This window comes from Somniosus microcephalus, chromosome 1 (genome assembly GCF_052327205.1).
Source record: "Somniosus microcephalus isolate GS21.2 chromosome 1, FLI_Smic_1.0, whole genome shotgun sequence".
NCBI classification, from domain to species: domain Eukaryota; kingdom Metazoa; phylum Chordata; class Chondrichthyes; order Squaliformes; family Somniosidae; genus Somniosus; species Somniosus microcephalus.
Window position 1 is genome coordinate 401,326,955 of NC_140987.1, and position 23,634 is coordinate 401,350,588.

The window sequence follows — 23,634 nt, forward strand, 5'->3', positions numbered from 1 at the left end:
CCACATGGCAGACTGGTCAGAAAAGTAAAAGCCCATGGGATCCAAGGGAAAGTGGCAAGTTGGATCCAAATTTGTCTCAGTGGCAGGAAGCAAAGGGTAATGGTTAACGGATGTTTTTGTGACTGGAAGGCTGTTTCCATTGGGGTTCCACAAGGCTCAGTATTAGGGCCTAGAAATTCGTCGCCGCCAAAAAAACTGCCGGTGTCACCGTGGCCAGGGATTAACCGGCACCGAAAATGGTGGCGCTGGCAGGACCGAAAAATTGGTGCTGGGGACTAATTATCATTAGCCCAGCGCTTAACTCACCATGGAATGCCGGCCTGGTGGTGTTGGTCCCGGCAGGAGGCTCCAATGCGGCGTGGCCAAGCGGCGTTGCTACTAGAACAGCCTCTGAAATCGAGACTGTGATTTCAAAAAGCATTGTCGTTTCTTAAAAGGGCAATGCTTTCTGAAATGAAAAAAATAAAAATGACATAAAAATATGGGGGAAAAATTCAGTATCGCCACATTTTGGGCGCCATTATCGGCCGTGCGCAAAGTTTAGCGCCTGGCGCTAATTATCGCCTCCGACAGCAAACTTGGCTTTTATCGCCCCTGGAGGTGATTGGAGCGCTAAATCAGGCGCTTCACACCTGTCTTAAGGCGCAAAGGCCGAGGAGCGAGGCGCTACCTCAGAGCGCTGGCCAAGCAAGGAAGGGCAAATCAAAATAAACCTGCAAAGTGCTGCTGATTACTCAAAACTCCTTCACACAGCGTTGAATCTCTCCAGAAGTCTCTCTCTCTCTCTCAGAATGCGTGGTGCAAAAATGTCACCAACAAAAAAAGGCAGGAAGTGGTCACCTTTAAATAGCGCTCCCCCAGTCCCTTTCTGACAGCAAAATGCTCCCCTCAACCTGTCGTTGCTAGCGGCAGGCGGTAATGCAGGGAGCGCCACTCAATATCCGGTCCGGGGCGCTAACGGGGCGTTGCACACTTGACTGACGTCATAATCTGCTGGTGCAGGAGATTATGGCGGTAGTGTTTAGCGCCACCGCAAAATGTCTAGTTAATTTCGCGAGCGGCGCAAACATCGCCACGCCCGGGCGCTAGTTGCTTTGCGCCCCATTAACGCCCTCTTAAGGTGCTAACAGGAGGCGCAACCAACTGAATTTTTCCCCCATGCAGTTTATAGCCCTTACAGCTCAACTGCCTTCTGGAAAAAAAAATTAACATTATAAAGAATTCCCAAATGGGAGTCTTCAGCTCTTAAAGCTGAATTCCCTCCCACACCTAATAAAAATGGGGAAAATGTTTCAGCACTAACACAAATGGCTCAGCAAGCCAGAGCAGGGGCACCCAGGGTCTCGCACTCAGCACTCCAGCTTTGTGCAGGGCATTAACATTGCAAGAGAAGTCCTCTACCCACAGAGGCCAGGAGGCCCTCCAGAAAGAACAATGTGAGGCCACATCACCGAGGCCATCACTACCAGCAGTGTTGCCCACATCACCTGGTTCTAATGCCCAAAAGAAGCTTCATGAATGCATTAGTGAATGCATCTTCAAAAGCCGTCTCCTACCAACTGCATCACTAGCCTCGCACACTGCTCAATGCACGACTCCCCCGCCACCCACACCCCCCAACCATCACTCACCTAGCAACAATCTGTACCAATCACGAGGCACACCTCCCATCCCTAGCTTCACCTCACCCCCTTGGAGGAGACGGTGCAGGCCATTCTTGGCAAGGGCATGGCTGAGCCCTTGGCCAGCGGCGGGGCTGAAAGGATACAAGCTGCTGATATCCTCATACATTATCCTCCTTCTGGCATTCACCTCATGCTTTCCCGCCCTCCCCACAACTCCACCCTTGTGCCTTCCTCACTTAACACACCCAAGAAATGCAGCCTGCCCAAACAGTGGTTGACCAAGGAGAGAGGAGAGTGAAGAAGAAACACCGTCACTTGATTTCACACTCCCAGCTCCTCAAGGTCGACCAGCAAGGCCATTTGCAGTGTCCCCGACTGAAAGTCAGCAGCCTTACACCAGCCGGCAAAGGCATACACAAGACAGTCACTAAGGGAATGCACAAGGGTGATTAGTTGATTTCTTGATGTCATATTACTGTATATGGATAGATGTATAAAGTTGAATTGGAACATTTGCTTTGTGGTGGCTTTTATTTCAGCATTTTGGCCAAGAGGACATTGTGATAGCCAATAACAGAGGGACAATGTTGAAATGGGAATTGGGGTTGTGTTCACTGGTACTGCAGGTGAATGATTCCATCCCGGATATTCCATCCAGAAAGGGACTGTCTGGCTTACATCCTTCCTTCTCCCTCCTCCTCTTCTGCTTCCTCCTCTTCTGCGTCTTTCTCTTCTGTGTCTTCCTCTTCTGCGTCTTCCTCTTCTGCGTCTTTCTCTTCTGCGTCTTCCTCTTCTGAGTCTTCCTTTTCCCTCCATGAGCGGATGCTGTGAATCTGAAATAAAAGCATAAAATGCTGGAAATACTCAGCCGGTCAGGCAGCATCTCGACCTGAGACATGAACTCTGTTTCTTTATCCACGGATGCTGCCTGACCTGCTGAGTATTTTCTGTCTTCTCAGTGGCCTTCCTTTACCATCCAAGGCCTTGCAAGCATACAGCAGCACTCCCTGCACACTTAAAAAACTTTTAGCATGTACTGCACCAAGCCACTACTTCAATAAAATAAAAAAGTCCAAAAGCTTAAATGCAAACTTACCTGAAAGATGTGTGTGTCCTTTTAAGAGGTGCTGACAACGTCTCTGTGAGTCTGCTGAACATTGGGTTTTCATGGCGAGCTTAGAACTCAGCGTTCAGGTCGAAGTTTGCTGAGGTGATGTTAAGTCGGCGTGCCCTCTGTTAATTTACAATTGCAGGGCCAGCAGCGCTAAGACCCTCACCAAAATGCTGGCAGCTGAGTCCTGTGCCAGAGAAGTGCACTAGAGTGGCGGCCACCATTTTTCGACTGGATCGCATTAGAGAGGGTTCAGAGGAGATTTATGAGGATGTTGCCAGTACTGGAGAATTTTAGCTATGAGGAAAGATTAGATAGGCTGGGGTTGTTTTCTTTGGAATGGAGGAGGTTGAGGGGAGATTTAATTGAGGTGTATAAAATTATGATGAGCCTGGATAGAGTCGATAGGAAGCACCTACTTCCCTTAGCAGAGAGGTCAATAACCAGTGTGCTTAGATTTAAAACAATTGGTAGAAGAATTAAGAGGGGAGTTGAGGAGAATTTATTTCACCCAGAGGGTGGTGGGGGTCTGGAACTCACTGCCTGGTAGGGTGGTAGAGGCAGAAACCCGCACTGCATTTAAAAAGTACTTGGATATGCACTTGAAGTGCCGTAATCTACAAGGCTACGGACCAAAAGCTGGAAAGTGGGATTAGGCTGGATAACTCTTTTTCGGCCGGCGCAGACACGATGGGCCGAATGGCCTCCTTCTGTGCTGTAAATTTCTATGATTCTATGAAGAAAACCCCAGTGGTGGAGAGCTTTGGGAAACATACGTCCAAAGCCACCTGTTCCTCCCAAGCATGCTATACTTACCGTGTGTCATGTTTCAAATTACTCATATTCTGTATCCAAAAATGTTATTTTCTGTTTCAATCTATGATTGATGTTACTCTTTAAACCCTGTAGCTACTTTATAAAACTATCTTTTCAATTTCCACCATAAATTCTCTGACTTATTTCAGTGTTGGATTGGTAAAATCAATTTTCTCATGATTTTGCAATTTAAAAGCTCTAATTCTCCCCGACTTTCAAGCTGAAAATTGTCTCCCAACTTGAATGTGCATTGCATTTGTAACATTATCTTGCACAATTCATGATGTACATGTTGTACATCGCATACAACATATACAATCATAGAATAGTACAGCACAAAATCTTAGTGTGATGTGCACATATCTCAGGGCCTGATTTTATACACTAATTTCTTTCAAGGGAGAATTATATTGAAGACTTGAAGTGAGTTCAGTTTATAGATTGCTTCCTGGTAAACAATTGATATCAATCAGAGCTCGATATTTTCTCTTTTGTGAAGAGGATGCCAATTAATCTACTACTTTCTGTGGGTTTATCCGATGTGTAATTCTCCTCACTTCTACAATTAATAATTAATGTGCACTGAAAGTGAGTAAAAATCTAAAAATAAAATACTGTTGTCCATTTGGCCACTGTCTAATTCTATTTATTGATCTTTTTGCCCTCCACATTGTGGTTTTCTTAAATTCATTATGGGTTGTTGTGCATTTAAAGAACTATTTTTCACAAGTACTGGATAGGAGAAAAATGTGAAAACATTGGGGGGGAAGTTAACTCAGGAGTCGGGTTGGAGGCGGTACTACAACTTTCGGGGTTGTAGTCCCGCCTCCATCAAGATGCAGCCAATCCACGCAATTTTAACTTGATTGACCTTGTTGAGCCCGCCCAGCGGGCTCAGCAGGCCAATTAAGGGCCACCTGGCAACAGGTGATGTCACAGACTGAAATTTCATCTGTCAAGACGTTTTGACAGATGAAATATCAGTGTTTCACAGCTGTTTGAAGCTGTCAAACACTGACAGTCTTACTTCTAACCTGAGTCCTTCTCCACAGACTCAGTTAGAAATCTCTCCTGCACAGAAAGCTGCAGGCTGTCACTTATGACAGTTCGCAGCCATTCTGCTTTCTGTGCCGGTGAGATGAGGGACTCCCGGAACCTAAAGGAAGGAAGGCTGAAAAGGTAAGAGAAGGTATGTAAAACTTATTTAATCACTTTAGACACACCAAACACACTTACCTTTGCACTCATGCACACATCACTCACCTGAACACCGACATCTCGACCCCTCCAAGTCCTTCAACCCGACGGCCTGACTCCTCTAACTTGGCGTGGTTTGGAGCCGTCGGGAATCCTACACTTCAACATCAAAAATAGGGATTAGGCTAAAAATTGCCTGTTAACTACCTGTTAACAGGCAGTTAATTGGCACTAATCCCTTTGCGCCTCGGGTAGGCGGGTCCCAGTGCGGGGCAGGTACCCGCCTCCTCTGAAACTGGCAAGGAGGCGGGTTTGGGTGCGGGAAGGGGTCGGGACCCCTGATTTCGGGATTTTAACCCCCCCCCCCCCCGCACGCCTCCAAACCCGACTTCACGGCTCAGTAAAAATCGAGCCCATTGTGTTTCGCTTAAATAATTGAAATGCTTGAGTCATAGAGTCAATACGGCACAGGAGGAGGCCATTCGGCCCACCGAGTCTGTGCTGGCTCTCTGTGGAGCAATCCAGTCAGTCCCATTCCCCCGCTCTATCCCCGTAGCCCTGCAAGTTTATTTCCCTCAAGTGCCTATCCAGTCCCCCCTTGAAAACATTGAGGTCTCCGCTCCATAAAAAAGTTTTTCTTCACATCCCCCCTGTATCTCTTGCCCAAAACCTTAAATCTGTGTCCTCTAGTCCTTGTACCATCAACTAATGGGAATAGCCTTTCCCCGTCTAGCCTATCCAAACCCATCATAATCTTGTACACCTCTATCAAATCACCCCTCAACCGCCTTTGCTCTAATGAAAACAAATCCAGCTTCTCCAACATGTCCTTGTAGCTAAGATCCCCCATCCCTGGAACCATTCTGGTAAATCTCCTCTGCACCCTCTCAAGTGCCTTCACATCCTTCCTAAAGTGTGGTGACCAGAACTGGACGTAATACTCCAGTTGTGGCCTAACTAGCACTTTATAAAGGTTCAGCATAACTTCTCTACTTTTGTACTCAATACCTCTATTTATGAAGCCCAAGATCCCATATGCTTTGCTAACCGCTCTCTCAATATGTCCCGCCACCTTCAGGAACCTATGCACATTAACTCCCAGGTCCCTCTGTCCCTGCACACTCTTTAAAACTGTGCCATTAAGTGTATATTGCCTCTCCCTGTTCCTTCTGCCAAAATGCATCACCTCAAACTTCTCTGTATTAAATTCCATCTGCCACTTGTCTGCCCATTCTGCTAGCCTTTCTATGTCCTGTTGCAGTCGATTGGTATCATCCTCCCTGTTTGCCACACCCCCAAGTTTGGTGTCATTGACAAATTTAGAGATTCTACTCTGTATTCCAATATCCAGGTCATTTATATATATCAAAAAAAGCAGTGGCCCCAGCACTGACCCTTGGGGAACACCACTGTCTACCATTCTCCAGTCTGAAAAGCAGCCATTTACCACAACTCGCTGTTTTCTGTCCTTAAGCCAATTCCTTATCCAAGCTGCCACTGACCCACCTATTCCATGAGCCTCAATTTTGTTAACCAGCCTTCTATGTGGTACTTTGTCAAACGCCTTCTGAAAATCCATGTAGACAACATCCATTACATTCCCTTCATCAATCTCCCCTGTTACTTCATCAAAAAATTCAATTAGATTAGTTAAACACGATCTGCTTTTTACAAATCCGTGTTGGCTCTCCTTAATTAGCTTAAACCTCTCCAAGTGCCTGTTAATTTTTTCCTTGATTATTGTTTCTAAAACTTTACCCACCACTGATGTTAAACTGACTGGCCTGTAGTTACTAGGATTGTCCTTACACCCTTTCTTGAACATTGGTGTTACATTTGCCACTTTCCAATCCTCAGGCACCTCCCCCGCATCTAAAGAAGATTGGAAAATTATGGCACGCCCTTCCGCTATCTCCTCCCTCAATTCCCTTAGCAACCTGGGCTACAAGCCATCTGGACCAGGCAACTTATCCACTCTAAGCATACGCAGCATAATTGAAATGCTTGATTTCATTCAGAAGTAGATTCATGGACCTGGAAAGAACGTCTCTTCTTGCCAACAGCTGTGTCTACTTTAAAGGCTTTTAAAAGAAAATCCTTTGTGTTTTCTAACTTCTAATGATGTTCCAAATAAAAGCTTTTTAATAGATTTTTTTCCACATTTACCTGGGTTTCGGAGGTTAATCTTTCCCTCCTGTTTTTTTTTGCTTTTTGACTTTAAAAGTAAAACCTCTTAAACACCCCAAAAAAAGGTTGCGGAACCCTATTTTAATGATCCTTTACTGTAGCATACAACAGTGACGACCACTCAGGCTCACTTTGAGAAATTATGATCCCTGTGCTTTGGTAAAATAGGACAACTCATCCCATTGTCCTATTGTACTGCAATAATGTGGATATTTCACAATTTCCTAATTAGGATTGAATCAGACTTATCATTAACCTTGACGTACTGACCTATTTTTGTGCCTGAAGTGACTCATTAGGGTGGACACAATCCCAGCAAAACAATTAACACTTCCAGATCAACTGACATTAGCTTCTTTGTCAAATGAATGTTAATTCTGGTAAAAGCGAATTGATTTGTCCAGGGTCTTCTTACACAGTAGTGCTGTTTCAGTTTCACTGATGTGGAATATGCTGGACAGCATTATTTCCTAAATTAGTTTAGGTCATGACTTAGCAATCAATCATTTCCAGTAACTGATACAACTTGAAAGCAATTACCAAACTTGGAATGCACAAAACAACAAGTGATTCAGTATATCCGAGACTTCTATTTATTGTCGTGCAAATTAGGCTGACAATCAGAAAGCAAAAATTTGGCACTGTCGCGTAATTCCAATCTTTCAATTGAAAAGATGGATCTAAGAGCTTCCAGTTGAACACATAAGAAAGAGGGAGTTGAATTCATGGCCAAAGGTTTCATACTGCAAGCTGTGTAATCAAATTCTTTGGGGTTTATAGGATGGGGATTTGAGAGTGGGGGGGTGGGAGGAACACTTCCCTCCTCCAGTTGGCTGGTGGATGATTCCGAAGCAGATATTGGGTGCTAACTTTCATGTACACTCTCCCAAAATCTTATGGCATTTCACCAGTGACCTCTTTTCCTAATTATTGAAAATGTACCATGCCACTCAATGATTCATCCACAAAGCATATTTACAGCACCAGGCAGCACCTGCTCATGAAACCCACACAGAACTCATGGTTACTAACCAGGAGGCCATATGCCTATTAACCCTTTTGGAACAACATTTTCTTTTTAATATTAGTATGTGCAGTGTAATCTGTACAACCTACTGTAATCCATAATGACAGTATATGTAATATATGGGAACAATCCATTAGAGTTAAGAATAATCCAGGACTACAATATGTGTATAATTCCATTTTACAACAATAAAAGGAAGTTATGCAAAATCCACTTAATCATTAAAGTTGGCAATAACACATAACCAACCCATCTCCTAAACGGTCACCATACTTGGCTGAGTACATATACCTGATACCTTGCCTTTAGGCTATCAATGTTTACACTTACAAAGGAATACCTACTAAGCAGATGATTCATCACATCTCTGTCGTAAACAATCTCTGGGTGGAAAGTGTCTCAAGTGACTGGTCGGTGCAGTGCTCTGTTTTTTGTTTTGCTTTTTGCTGGTTAAGTAAAATTAAGTTAGGTTTATCTTAAATGCATTCAAGGAACCTGGTAAGTCTGTTAAGCGAAGGAATATTTGAGGCCAAATACTTCAGTAAAAATGACAGCAATGTCATGCTGACCCCCTCAAAAATAAAACACATTATAAGCCAGACAATCACAGGCTCAGCAACAAGTTTAACCACCACAAAGGGAAGAAAGGTATGGTAACTTTCAGTAAACACCATCAACACAAAGCAAGAAATAATACAGCTGACTGCCCAAATGATGCTGGATGCTGCAACTGGCAGTACACTTGGTGCAGATCCTTCAGGAGGCTCAGTATTGTGGGTGAGGCCGAAAGTATACAAAAGTGCAGTTGGTAGCTGTAATGAATTTAGAAATGATTAAAGGGGACATGTTGGTCCTGAAGGCATAAGATCTATTTTGTTGGGATTTGGTAGCATGCACCTCACCCTCAGTTTTTGGACATTTTATTTGGTGCAGTTTCCATCATTTTGGAGCTTACTGCAATTGTGCCTTTCAAACAAAAAAACAAGGATTAGATATTCAAAATATGAAAATAAAAGTAGGATCTACATATAATTTGCAAGATAAGGTTTAGTTAAACAAATAGGCTAACACTCACCATTAAAATAGTAGACAGAAGAATGTTCAATTAAATTGTTAAGCACTCATCTGTTATAATTGCCAACAGCAATTTCTAGCTGATGTTACTCTTTTGAACGAGTCAAAAGATTTAACAGGCATGAGGAGCTATATTTTGTGCTCTCAGCTGCACCTGGCTGAATAACAGAGGTCTGGAATATATTACACTCTCATTATTAATGTTACTGCTCACATTTCCCCATAAATGTTCGCCACTCTCTCTGGTTGCTCCACCAGCATTTGTTATTGAATTGCACCTGGTCATTCGGGGCAATCATGACACCATACCGATGAATGAAATTGAGTCCTAGCAGAAAAAACGCTGACAAATTCTCAATTAATAGATATTCCTGATTGAATTCATCCGATTCAGATTTTATGTTAACTATCCTACTGGGTCTAATGCTTGTAGAATTTGTCGTTACAAGGACTGGACATATGCAAAGTTTGCTGATACACTGGAATATTTTTAACAAGTTTTGCCCTTGTTACAGAGAATGTGGCATCTATCCAGTAGGGCTGTAAATTGCTTATTAATGTAGATAATTAGGTGTGGGCACATGTCATAGTCATAGAGTCATAGAGTTTTACAGCACAGAAAGAGGCCCTTCGGCCCATCGTGTCTGCGCCGCCCATCCATCCCTGTCCAGTCTAATCCCATTTTCCAGCATTTGGTCCATAGCCTTGTATGCAATGGCATTTCAAGTGCTCATCCAAATGCTTCTTGAATGTTGTGAGGGTTCCTGCCTCTACCACCCTTTCAGGCATTGAGTTCCACATTCCAACCACCCTCTGGGTGAAAAAGTTCCTCCTCAAATCCCCTCTAAACCTCCTGCCCCTTACCCTGAATCTATGCCCCCTTGTTATTGACCCCCCTACTAAGGGGAAAAGTTCCTCTTTATCTACCCTATCTATGCCCCTCATCATTTTGTACACCTCAATCAGGTCCCCCCTCAGCCTCCTTTGCTCCAAGGAAAACAACCCCAGCCTGTCCAGCCTCTCTTCATAGCTGAGGCGCTCCATCCCAGGTAACATCCTGGTGAATCTTCTCTGCACCCTCTCCAAAGCAATCACATCCTTCCTATAGTGAGGCGACCAGAACTGCACACAGTACTCCAGCTGTGGCCTCACCAGCGTTTTGTACAGCTCCATCATAACCTCCCTGCTCTTATATTCTATGCCTCGGCTAATGAAGGCAAGTATCCCATATGCCTTTTTAACCACCTTATCTACCTGTTCCGCTGCCTTCAGGGATCTATGTACATGTACACCAAGGTCCCTCTGACCCTCTGTACTTCCTAGGGTCCTACCACTCATTGTGTATTCCCTTGCCTTATTTGTCCGTCCAAAATGCATCACCTCGCACTTTTCAGGGTTAAATTCCATTTGCCACTTTTCCGCCCATCTGACCAACCCGTTTATATCGGCCTGTAGCCTGAGGCTTTCCTCCTCACAATTTACCACCCCACCAATTTTCGTGTCATCTGCGAACTTACTGATCATACCTTTTACATTCTCATCCAAATCATTTATGTAGATCACAAACAACAAGGGACCCAGCACTGATCCCTGAGGTACCCCACTGGACACAGGCTTCCAGTCACAAAAGCAACCTTCGACCATCACCCTCTGCCTCCTGCCACTCAGCCAGTTTAGGATCCAACGCGCCAAGGCACCCTGGATCCCATGGACTCTTACCTTCTTGACCAGTCTCCTATGCGGGACTTTGTCAAAAGCTTTACTGAAGTCCATGTAAACCACATCCACAGCATTTCCCTCATCCACCCCCCTAGTCACCCCCTCGAAAAATTCAATCAGATTTGTCAGACATGATTTACCCTTGACAAAGCCATGCTGACTATCCCCGATTAATCCTTGCCTCTCCAAGTGGAGACTAATTTTGTCCCTCAGAATTTTTTCCAATAATTTCCCTACCACAGATGTTAGGCTCACTGGCCTGTAATTCCCTGGTTTATCCCTGCTACCCTTCTTGAATAATGGTACTACATTAGCTGTTCTCCAGTCCTCTGGTACATCCCCTGTGGCCAGAGAGGTTCTGAAAATTTGTGTCAGAGCCCCTGCAATCTCCTCCTTTGCCTCCCACAGCAGCCTGGGATACATCTCGTCCGGGCCTGGGGATTTATCCACTTTTTGGCCTGCTAAAACCGCTAGCACCTCCTCCCTCTCGATGCTAATATGTTCAAGTATGTCACAGCCCCCTTGCCCGATTTCTATGTCTGCATCGTCTTTCTCCATAGTGAACACAGATGCAAAAAATTCATTTAAAACCCCGCCTACATCATCTGGCTCTACACACAGATTGCCACTTTGGTCCCTAATGGGCCCTACCCTTTCCCTGGTTATCCTCTTGCCCTTAATATACTTATAAAACATCTTAGGATTTTCCTTTATTTTGCTCGCCAGTGTTATTTCATGGCCCCTCCTCGCCCTCCTAATTTCTTTTTTAAGTATGCCCCTGCATTTTTTATACTCCTCTAGGGCTTCTTCCGTCTTTAGTCTTTTGTAACTGCCAAAAGCCCCCCTTTTATTTCTAATGCATTTTTGTATATCCCTTGTCATCCAAGGTTCCCTTTGCTTGTTGGTCCCACCCTTGACCTCTACAGGAACATGTTGGCGTTGTACTCTCTCTATTTCCCTTCTGAAAGTCTCCCACTGTTTTGATGCGGATTTTCCTATAAGTAGCTGCTCCCAGTCCAATTTGGCCAGATCCTGCCTTATCATATTAAAAACGGCCTTCCCCCAATTTAGAACCCTTATTTCCGGGCCGTCTTTGTCTTTTTCCATGACCACCTTAAATCTCACCGAATTGTGGTCACTGTCGCCAAAATGCTCTCCTACTGACACTTCCACCACTTGCCCGGCTACATTCCCCAGAATTAGGTCCAGTACCGCCCCCTCTCTTGTAGGACTTTCTACATGTTGGCTCAAAAAGCTCTCCTGGATGCACTTTAAGAATTCTGCACCCTCTAAGCCTTTCACACTCTGACTATCCCAATTTATATTGGGGAAGTTGAAAGCCCCCACTATTATTACCCTATTATTTTCGCACTTTTCTGAGATTTGCCTACATATCTGTTCCTCTATCTCCCCCTGACTGTTTGGGGGCCTATAGTACACTCCCAGCAAAGTGCTTGCCCCCTTTTTGTTTTTAAGTTCTACCCATATGGCCTCATTAGAGGAACCCGCTAATATATCATCCCTCCTTACAGCAGTAATTGACTCCTTAATTAATATTGCAACACCCCCCTCTGTCTCGCCTGAAGATTCTATACCCCGGAATATTGAGCTGCCAGTCCTGACCCTCCCTCAACCATGTCTCCGTGATAGCAACAATATCGTACTCCCATGTGTTCAACAACAACTTCAGTTCATCCACCTTATTTGCAAGACTCCTTGCATTAAAATAAATGCCTTCCAGCCCTGCCATATTCTCTTTTGCCTTCACATATTTGCTTTGCCTTCCCAGCGGACTTGTTTTTCCCTCTGTATTTGGCTGTAAATCACCCCCTACTATAGCTCCACTCTGTACCCCATCCCCCTGCCAAGTCATCTTTCTTCCTGAAGGTGGTAAAGAAATTTGAATTCTGTTGTTTCATTCCTATCTCATCAGTGGCAGTTTGTGTTGGTCCCCTCTCCGTGGAAATCCTTGACGCTAGCTTCCCTGGCTCTTCTCCTTGAGGTAAAATGTTCAGGAGGTGTTGTACTGCAACATGGCTGTTGCACCAAACTTGAAATGCTGAACAATGATGTGAGATTTAGGAAAGGTGAAATAAAAGGTTGGTCAAAGAGATGGGTTTTAACAAGTCCTTTAAAAGTATGGCGTGGAATAGAGAAGCTGAGGTGTTTAGAGAAAAGCAGAGTCAGAGGACCAAAGGGAGCAGGAGAGGACACAAGACTGAAAGAAATAGCAACGGTAGGAAAAGGAGGAAAAGAAGGAGCAACAAGACCATGGAGGCATTTAAAGATGAAATATGAGCTTAATCTCAAAGTGTTGCGCAACAGGGATCTAGCGTAGATCAGCGAGGACACAGGTGATAGCCGACTGGGATTTATTGCTGGTCAGGATTAGCTGAATTTTGAACGAGTTGGTGTTTATAGAAGGAGGAAGAGGTTGGAAAAATCTTAATGTGACAAAAGTATGCATAAGGGCTTCTGTGGCAGTGAGGAGTGAGGTGGAGCACAGGCAGACAATGTTGTAGAAGTAGAGTTATGCAATCTTGATTCTGGATAAGATATAAGGTTTGAAACTCAACTCTGGGTTGAACAGGATGACATGAGCTGATTCAGCTTGAGTGAATGGCTGGGAAAGGGAATAGAATATGGAATCAGTGGCAAGGGAGTGGAGCTGAAAGTGGGGCTAAAAACTGCTTTGATCAGTTGGAGGAATTTATGATTAGAAAGAAATAAATAAAAATTTGCATTTTTATATAGTGCCTTTCATGACTTCAGAACATCCCAAAGCACTTTACAGCCAATTACTTACTTTTGAAGTGTAGTCACTGTTGTAATGTTGGAAATGTACATACAGACTAACCCATGACAGTCATGTCAGTCAGGCAGACTGCCAGATGTGGTCATGGAATCAAGGGAAGAAGTGGAGGTGGATGTCATCAACATATATTCGGAAGCTGGTCCCATACCCGCAGACGATGATGCCAAGGGCAGCATTTAGATGAGGTAGAGGAGCAGGATCGCCTCTCTCTCTTCTCCCATACATTCTACCCATTCTTGCCTTATACACCTAATTTCCTCTTCCACTTCTCCAGGCAGGAGCCACAACTACATTTTCCGACAGTCCTTCTCCTCAGAATCACTACGAACTTCATGCAGAATTACCCTTTGCTTTCTCTATTTGAGCCAATTTCTGATCCACTCCAGAAGCTTCTCCCTTGCGGATCAATATATTACATGACACAGGACATTGGTTCACAAGTACAATTCCTTACAGCATTTTCTAATTTAAGTTCACAACTTTAGATGACACGGATAGCAGACAAATCAACTTGTTATATGGCAATTTCTGCCATTTTTCTCACCAGTACATGTGTCTATAAGGAGTGTCCCTGTGAATTAGTTTGGAATAAAAAAAAATGAGTGCCCATGTTACTGAATCCAGTCCAGCGCAAAATAGGACATTCTCAATCAGATTCTAATAGCTTTCCAACATTACTTACCGTACAGGCCTCCATCGACCATGATTGTTATTTTTCAATCGTTCTTTCCTATCCTACTAAATGTTTCCAAATTTCTCACGAGTCAGCAAATCTTTGGCAAACAAGTCAGCTCACATGGAGCCAGACTTTCTTTCATTCTCAAGTCATTACCCGAGCCATTCTTCAGCATTGAACATTCTCATGTTACACAGGCACTCTCAATAAAACTACAACGTATTGTATTAATATTTTCACTGCTAGTTTTGAGACACAAATTCCCCCCCCCCAACCTTTTTAAGCAACAGAATATTGCTGTAAAGCAGTCAGCTAAAATCTGATAATATTTACAGTATTTATAAGTGCCTGTGCTTTTTTCAAAAAATATGTACTTGAGGGAAGATTCCTGTTAACTACTTTCTTTTAATTACTGGTAGTGGATCTCCTATGCCATTGTTCAGAGTGAGTTGGAGGATATTTGCGTGTGCAATGTATTATAATATGGTTCAGCTCCAGTAGCACTGTTCATTAACAAAATAAATCTATCTTTTTCCTGTAACTCTCTCTGCATCTTTCTCACTCTGTTTTTATGTTGTTCTCTCAGTCTTTTTCTTCCACCTGTTCGCTCTCTATTCCTGTGGCTAACACACACTTCTCTCATTACAATGTCCATATTAGTTCTCTCATTGTAATGTCCAGAGGACTATGACTCTTTTTCTCATTGCTTCCATTTCAACTCTCCGCACCACCAAATTGCCTTTTTTCTGTGTGTCTCCGATGCCTGTGTTGCTCTGACACATCCTTCTTTATTGATATATACTCAATACCTATCTCCACTTTTCCTAAAGTCAGGGATACACAAAAAAAGGAGGCAACAAACACTAGATTGGAGGTGGGGCTGGGAAAAGGCTGTCAGAATTATACTGCAATATAGGTGACAGAGAGCAGGTGGGCCTGAGGGCCTGAGGGCCAGGCCAAGAAGGATGGAGGGACAATACTGTGACCAGAAGAAAGCAAGGGGTTCAAGTTAGAGTGTGGAAGGTAGCAGAAGGAGGGGTATCACCTAGGGGGGGAAATGGGGGTTGGAAGCAATGCTAGTATGTGGCAAGAGCAGCCCAGGCCCAGGTACTGAGTACCAGCTTGAAAGTGGCCAGACCAAGAAAAGAGCAGAGGCAGCAGATTTCAGGATTAGAGAGATGCTGCATTAGAACACAGCAGAGGAAGCAGCAATGGTAACAAACAGAAGGCACTGGGCAGTGGGCAAGATGCATCACAAAGACAGCACAGTTGAAGAGGATACTGAAATGCTTTTAGATAGGGAACAGGCCAGACGTGCCTAAGGATAGTGAGCATGAGTAAAGTGTGGCCACTGCATCTCTCGGGAGGGATAGGTACATCTAATTTAATTGCAGTCCCAGAACGGAACCTCAGGTAAATTCACAGGAGAGTTCTCCCTGTGTCCTGTTCAACATTAACCCCTCAACTAACATCACTAAAACAGGTTATCTGGTCATTTATTCCATTATATCATGACTAAAGGTCTACATCTGAAACAATAACACAGCAAAACAAATCAGTCTGACAAATCCCTTTGAATTTTTATTACAGAACTAAAGATGTAGAACTTCTCAGAAGGAAATAAGTAATCTTGTTCCACAGTGAAATCAGAACACAATCTTGTACGAACTGCATAGCATAAACTTCTGGAGTTTAATTCACTCCTGTGCACCACAGCATGAAAAGCCAAAATGAGTCATAGTTTGCAGTTCTGTAATGTTTATGTCCAGCATTCCACTTTGATCTAAAAGCAGCTTCCTTGTAGGTAATTCTCAGCACCTCGTCCTGATTAGATTACAGGATGAAAACATTACTTACAAAACAATCCAACAAGGCACGATAGCAAAATACTGCAGATGCTGGAAATCCGAAATAACAACAGAAAATGCTGGAAAAACTCAGCAGGCCAGGCAACATCCGTGGAGAGAAAATAGAGTCAACGTTTCGGGTGAAAACCCTTTGTCAAGACTAAAGAAGCACAGGAAATGAAATACATTAAGAGGCCAGGCTGGGAGAGAACAAAAGAGAAGAGACATTAAGAGGTATTCAAAACGAGACGAGATGGTGATAGGACTAGTGGAGACAAAAGACACCTTTGTTTTGACCTATCCCCCCCCTTTTTTTTTCTCTCTCCCACATGGCAGCTGTCTCCCATTCTGCCAGCACATTTCACACCTAATCTAGAGCCGTCTTTTGTCTCCACTAGTCCTATCACCATCTCGTTTCGTTTTGAATACCTCTTAATGTCTCTTCTCTTTTGTTCTCTCCCAGCCTGGCCTCTTAATCTATTTCATTTCCTGTGCTTCTTTAGTCTTGACAAAGGGTTTTCACCCGAAACGTTGACTCTATTTTCTCTCCATGGATGTTGCCTGGCCTGCTGAGTTTTTCCAGCATTTTCTGTTGTTAACCCAACAAGGTAACTAGGTGCAATCTTTGAACAGTTGTTGGGTGACTCATATTACTAGTTAACAGAGAGTCTTCTTGTGGTGCAACAACTTTTAACAACTTCACATTCAAACTATTAGCACTGATTGAGAGATTTTTGTTAGACAAGGGTATTAAGGGATAGGGAAACAAGGGGGTAAGTGGAGTTGATACAGATCAGCCATGATCTAATTGAATGATGGAACAGTCTCAAGGGGCTGAAGGGTCTACTCCTGATCCTATGTCTGTTTTGATTTCTTTTTGGGTTCTATAAAGACTCATTTCTGAAAGAGAATGTTGTTTAATCTAAAGTCTTGTTCTAGACTTTCTACAGCTTTTTACAGAACACCTATGCTGTGATGCATCTAGAATGAAACTGAAAGTAAAACTCCTCTGGACTGCTTGTCTCTCACATGACCTCTGCTGGTCAGGCACAAGTAATCAAAAACACAGACAAATATGCTGTAAGGCATAAATAATCAAACACAGACAAATATCATCACTATTTGCTGATATCATTACATCTCCCTTTCTTAAAACAAAAGTATTTTACTTTTAACTAACAACATTTAATGAACTTACATTATCATTATCATGATCAAGGTTTTTTACCCTTGCTTTGAGTGTTCACATGAAATATGTCAATACACTAGAACTTGAAGAAGGAATAAGATAACATTACTTCCTTCTTTAACAATAGTCCTTAAATTTGCTCAATGAGTCTCTCAGGAGGCTTCACGTGTCTTGAGGATTTTCTGATTGATTGTCCTTGAATCGGAGTTGTTGCCTCAGATGATTGGTTCTCAGCTGTGTGATCAGGTTGTTCACCAGTATCAGTCTCTTGACCTGCTGTGGCTGGTCCCATGAGAAGATCTCGACGATTTCTTCTCAGAACAGCACCCTCATCTGTCTGAATGGTGTATAATCTTGGTTGAACTTCACTCAGGACAGTTCCCTTCTGAGTCCATGTGTTTGTTTTGTCTTTCAACCTTACTTGGTCACCAGTGTGGAGTTCAGGTAGGTTTTGTGTTCCTCTGTCATAGTAGTACTTTTGCTTTTCTTTCTGTTGCTCTTTGAACTTCCTCACTTTCTCCCCCTCTTTTGTTTTCAGGAGGTTCTCCGGAATGGGTAGGTTTGACCTTAGCCGACGTCCCATCAGGAGTTGGGCTGGTGACATACCACACTCGAGCGGCGTTGTGCGGTATACAAGCATGCTTTGGTAGAAGTCAGTTCCACTGTCTTTTGCCTTGTACATCAGTCTTTTCACTGTCTGGACCGATTTTTCCACTAGTCCATTGGACTGTGGATAGTGAGGACTTGATGTTGTGTGGACAAAGTCCCACTCTTTGGCAAAGTGTCGGAAATTTGCATTGTTAAACTGGGGTCCGTTGTCTGTGAAGACCTCGCTTGCCACACCATGTCTGGAGAATATGGCTTTCATACTTCTTATCACAGCTTCTGCAGTGGTGGTGTACAGTCTACAAACCTCTGGATACAGGGAGTAATAGTCTGTGACGACAAGATAGTCCTTCCCTTGACATACGAATAGGTCAGCGCCTACCTTCTGGTAAGGTCTGTCTGGTGCTGGGTGTGGCTTTAGTGGTTCTACCGGATTGCTTGCTCAATATTTCAGGCATATTGTGCAGTTTGACACCTCATCTGTCACATCTTGGTTGATTCGTGGCCAGTACATCACCTCTCGTGCTCTTTTCTTACACTTTTCGATTCCCAGATGTCCTCCATGGATCTTTTTTAGCATCTCTCTTCTCAGACTCTTTGGGATAACTATTTTACTTCCTTTGTAGATGATGTCTTCGACCACTGATAGTTCCGCCCTGCAGTTCCAGTACTCTGCTATATCAGGTGAGCAGTCTTGCTTCATGTTGGGCCATCCATCCAAGATGCTTTTTCTCAGTCGTCTCATTGTTTCATCTTTGTTTGTCTCAGTCTTTATGAGCTCCATTTTTGCATCTGCTATGGGCAGTGCACTTGTGATCATGTCCACGTAGGCGTTCACTTTTTCATCCATTGTGGTGTTTGCGGGCTCACTTGGGTCAACAGCTCTGGACAACGTGTCTGCTGTATACATCAGCTTACCCGGTGTGTACGCAACATTCAGTTCATCATAGACTGTCTCTCTTTCACTTTCCACAACGAGGACTCTCTTTACCAGGTTCAGTCTCTCACAGGCTTTTAAACCTAGTATGGCTTGCACATCCTTTGGCACCACGATTAATGATAGCGTGTGCTCTCTGTCCTTGTGTGTTACTTTGACAATGCATTTTCCTTTCACTGGTATATCAGTACCTGAGTATCCGGTCACTTTCACTTGTATTCCATGTAACTTTGGTCTGGGTCTAATTCTCTTAAAATCGGTCTCTGATATCACATTAACTTGTGCTCCAGTATCCAATTTAAATGGAATGTGTATGTCGTTCACTTTTAGTGTCAACATCCAGTCTCTTTCTTCTCTTTTGTTTTCAGACACAACATCTACATAGAATTCCTCTATCTCGCTTTCATCTACTGTATGGACCTTGAGTTGTTGCGCTTGGTTCTTACAGCAACGGGCATAATGGTTGTTTTTGTTGCATCTATTGCATGTTTTACCATATGCTGGACACTTTCTTGGTGGATGCTGTGTACCGCATCGACTACATGACTTCCGATTGTCCCTTTCATTTTCTTTTGATGGCCACGCCTCTTTTTTCACATTGGCGCTCTCTTTGTTAAACGGTTTGTATCCGTTCTTTCTCACTGCATCCACGTTGCAGCTACTGTCACTGAACAGCTCCTTTGCCTGCAACTTCACAGTCTCTGTAACCCTACACAGTGCTATGGCTTTTCCCAGGTCTAGATCTTGCTCACTTAGCAGCCTTTCCCTTAGATCATTATCTGGAATACCACACACCAGTCTGTCTTTTATCAGCGAGTCTGTGAGTCCCCCAAATTCACACGATTTGCTCCGGTTTCTCAGTTCAGTCACATACTGATCAATAGTCTCGCCGATTTTCTGTGCACATGTGAAAAATTTGTGCCTCTCAAAGGTCACGTTGCATTTAGGTATGCAGTAGGCCTCAAACTGTTCCATTATTCTATCTAGCTTCATTTTGTCTCCATCGACAGCAAATGTGAAGTTATTATACACCTCCAGCGCTTCATCACCCACGACATGTAAGAACAGTGACGATTGCTGTTTATTACTTTTCTTGTCAGCTCCGATTGCCGCTAAATACAACTCTAAACGTTGTTTGAACCTTCTCCAATTTTCAGCCACATTACCTGTTAATTGAAGCGTCGCCGGTGGGTGTAAACCTTCCATTTTTTCACTTCGTTAGCTATTCTCTAATGGTAAGCAACGATGTTCTCTTCTGGCTTGCTAATATGTGGAGAGCTGATTTCGCTTACTTGCCACAACTGCTTTCACTGTCCCATCAAGTTGCTAACTTCAGATTTTTTCTCTTTCAGCCACTTCTGACATCATGTTTTGATTTCTTTTTGGGTTCAATAAAGACTCATTTCTGAAAGAGAATGTTGTTTAATCTAAAGTCTTGTTCAAGACTTTCTACAGCTTTTTACAGAACACCTATGCTGTGATGCATCTAGAATGAAACTGAAAGTAAAACTCCTCTGGACTGCTTGTCTCTCACATGACCTCTGCTGGTCAGGCACAAGTAATCAAAAACACAGACAAATATGCTGTAAGGCATAAATAATCAAACACAGACAAATATCATCACTATTTGCTGATATCATTACAATGTCCCCATGTCAAAATATTTTGTTTCCCGTACATACAAGGGAAAATACATAAGTGAAACTGATGGAAAGATCATGTTTTTATTTAATTGTAAAATTCTCTGTTAGGTAGAGAAAAACATACTAACTCCTCAAGATATATATGAATCGCTGTGCAAGTCAGAAAGGTTTGACAAGAATGAACACATTCTTCCCATATATTTAAATTTAACTCTAATCTAAACATGTAGCAAGAAGCGTTACCTAATAGTGCTTGGAATAAGTCACTGTTGAAAATGTTGGTGACTTTCCCAATTGCTGTTCGGAGCTGCTCCTCCTCTTGTTCTGGAAGATTCCTGCAGTACTCTCCCAGTAACTGCACGGCACGCTCAGTGTCTACAAAGAAAAACACCAAAAGGATGCTCCAGTTCATTCCATTTGTCCAATATATTCCCAGGATTTTGGGTGATGGCAAAATGTTCAAAAATAAATCATTACAAGCCAGACTAGAACAATTTATTCCAAAAAATTACACAGATTTTCTACAACCATTTACTGTGGTAAATATACCCCTTCAGATTTTATCATTCATACTGTGAAGACTTCTTTTTAAAACAGGTTTACAATAATCCTTATTAACAGAATATTGAGCATTGCAATATCCATAGCAGCACCCTTAAACCACAGTTCATTAAAAAAAAAACATATACATGCTGGAATTGTGAAATAAAACAGATTTATTTTGGAAATTGACTCCAGGTCTTGTCAGTGTCTGAAAAGAGAAGAGTTATTATTTCAGGTGTAAGGCCTTGTGTCAGGTAACCAGGATGAGGGATTTGACAAATTAGGACAGTTCTCACTAGAGCTGAGGAGGTTAAGGGGCAACATGATATAACCTTTCATAATCATGAAAACTGCTAAGGTAAATAGCGATAAATTGTTTCCACTGGTCATTTGAGACAGTAATAAGAGGAACCAAATGTAAGATAATCGCAAAAAGAAAAACGAGAGCATAGGAAAAAATCTTTATGCAGAGATTTGCTAGGTTGTGGAATGTTCTACCACAAACTGTTATTGAAGCAGAATCCTTAAATTCTTTTAAAGGGGAATTAACCAATTGCTTTAAAAAGGAATATTAGAGTGAGCAGGAGAATGGGATTAGACTAGGTAGCTCATGTGGAGAAAAACGGCAGCCCAGATTTGCTTGGCCAAATGGCCTGTTACTGTGTTGTAATGTTCTATTTTTTTTTTCAATCGGAACCTGCAGTTCTGATAAAGGATCTGCATCAGAAATGTTTAACCACCTTCTCTCTTTTCAGATACTAACGGACCTGGTGTACATTTGCAGCATTTTTTGTTTTATTTGAAGCATAATACAATGTCTGCAGACTAGAGTTAACCACGGTTATACTGGGAAAGACATAGGAACTGTAACATTACATACTTGGGTTACAAATCGGAACACAGTCATGACAGGTTGTGTTCAAAACCTTCATAATGGTACATGAGGTACTTATGCAGGAAGTTAAATTCCAGCTCAGCAGTTCAATGCATGTGCTTAACCACTGTAGAAGTCATCAATATGTTTGAAGGCATATATGAAAGTCAGAGGGGAGGGCAAATATGGGTGTGGACTTTGGATCCAAGAATTCATTCTGCCCACTAGGGAGGGGCAATGAAATAGGCCCCTATGTCAAAATATCTTCCAACTAGAAAATTGTCTATGACTGAGGATGTCCTGTCAATCCATACAAAGAGTAGTCACATTTGAAGGCATTTCAACTGTTTCAATTAGACAGTGTACATAATTCTCCATGACTGAACTATTCTTGATAGTGGGCTGGATTTTGATACTGGAGGCGTGTAGGAGGCGGGACTACAACTTTTGGGGTTGTAGTCCCGCCTCCATCGAGTTGTGGCCAACCCATGCGATTGTCACTTGATTGACCTTGTTGAGCCCGCCCAGCGGGCTCAGCAGGCCAATTAAGGGCCACCCGGCAACAGGTGATGTCACAGATTGACATTTCATCTGTCAAGAGCTTTTGACAGATGAAATATCAGCGTTTGACAGCTCTTTGAAGCTGTCAAACACTGACAATCTGTACTCCAAGTTAATTCCTTCCTCTCAGGCTGATTTAGAGATCTCTCCAGAACAGAAAGCTGAATTGTGCAACTTTTGACAGCTCGCGGCCATTCTGCTTTCTATGCCGGTGAGATGAGGGACTCCCGAGACCTGAAGGAAGGAAGGCTGTAAAGGTAAGTAAAGGTAAATAAAACGTCTTTAAACACTTTACACATACCAAACACACTTACCTCTGCACTCATGCACCCATCACTCACCTGAACACCGGACATCTTGAACCTTCCAAGCCCTTCAGCCCGACGGTCCACCTCGCTAACTTGGTGCGGTTTGGAGCCGTCGGGAATCCCACACTTCAGGAATAAAAATAGGGATTAGGCTAAAAACTGCCTGTTAACAGGCAGTTAATTGGCACTAATCCCCTTCCCTCCTTGGGGAGGCGGCTCCCAGCACAGGTCGGGTATCCGCCTCCTTTGAAACTGGCATGAAGACGGGCTCGGGCTGGGGGCGGGATGGGTTCGTGCCCCCCCCCCCCCTGATTTAGAGATTTTAATCCCCCACACGCCTCCAATCCCGCCTCCATGGCCCAATGAAAATCCTGCTCTGTGCGTTTTAAGAGAAGGTTGTTTACTATTTTTAAAAAGCCCTTATGTATTCATAATACATTATTACATTAAAATGTACAAGTTTTGTACAATTGAGCCGCATAGCAACAAATAATGCCACAATTGCCACATCAATGGGGCTGTGGTGGAAAGGGTGGACAGCTTTAAGTTCCTCGGAGTCCACATCACGGAAGACCTCTCCTGGTCCCTCAATACCTCCTCTCTGGTGAAGAAGGCCCAGCAGCGCCTATATTTCCTAAGGAGGCTGAAGGGATGTAACCTGTCACCCCTGATCCTCTCTAACTTTTACCGCTGCACAATAAAGACCATCCTGACAAACTGTATCACAGTATGGTATGGCAGCTGTAGCTACTATGATCGTAAAGCCCTGCAGCGGGTAGTCAAAACTGCCCAACGCATTACCGGCACCCGGCTACCGACCATAGAGCACATATACCAGAAACGCTGTCTACGGAGGTCACGGTCAAAGACCCTACCCAC

At 43.3% G+C, this 23,634-nt stretch overlaps 1 protein-coding gene across 4 annotated transcripts in view; it reads right to left on the reverse strand.

The window, feature by feature from the left end:
- Positions 1–23,634, reverse strand: part of dlg3 (discs, large homolog 3 (Drosophila)) — a 774,284-nt gene that overhangs the window by 742,277 nt on the left and 8,373 nt on the right. For all 4 annotated transcript variants that reach the window (XM_085998120.1, XM_085998110.1, XM_085998103.1 and 1 more), the window contains exon 2: positions 20,713–20,844. In XM_085998120.1, the coding sequence (XP_085854246.1) occupies positions 20,713–20,844 (132 nt within the window). The remainder of the gene's footprint in view (positions 1–20,712; positions 20,845–23,634) is intronic.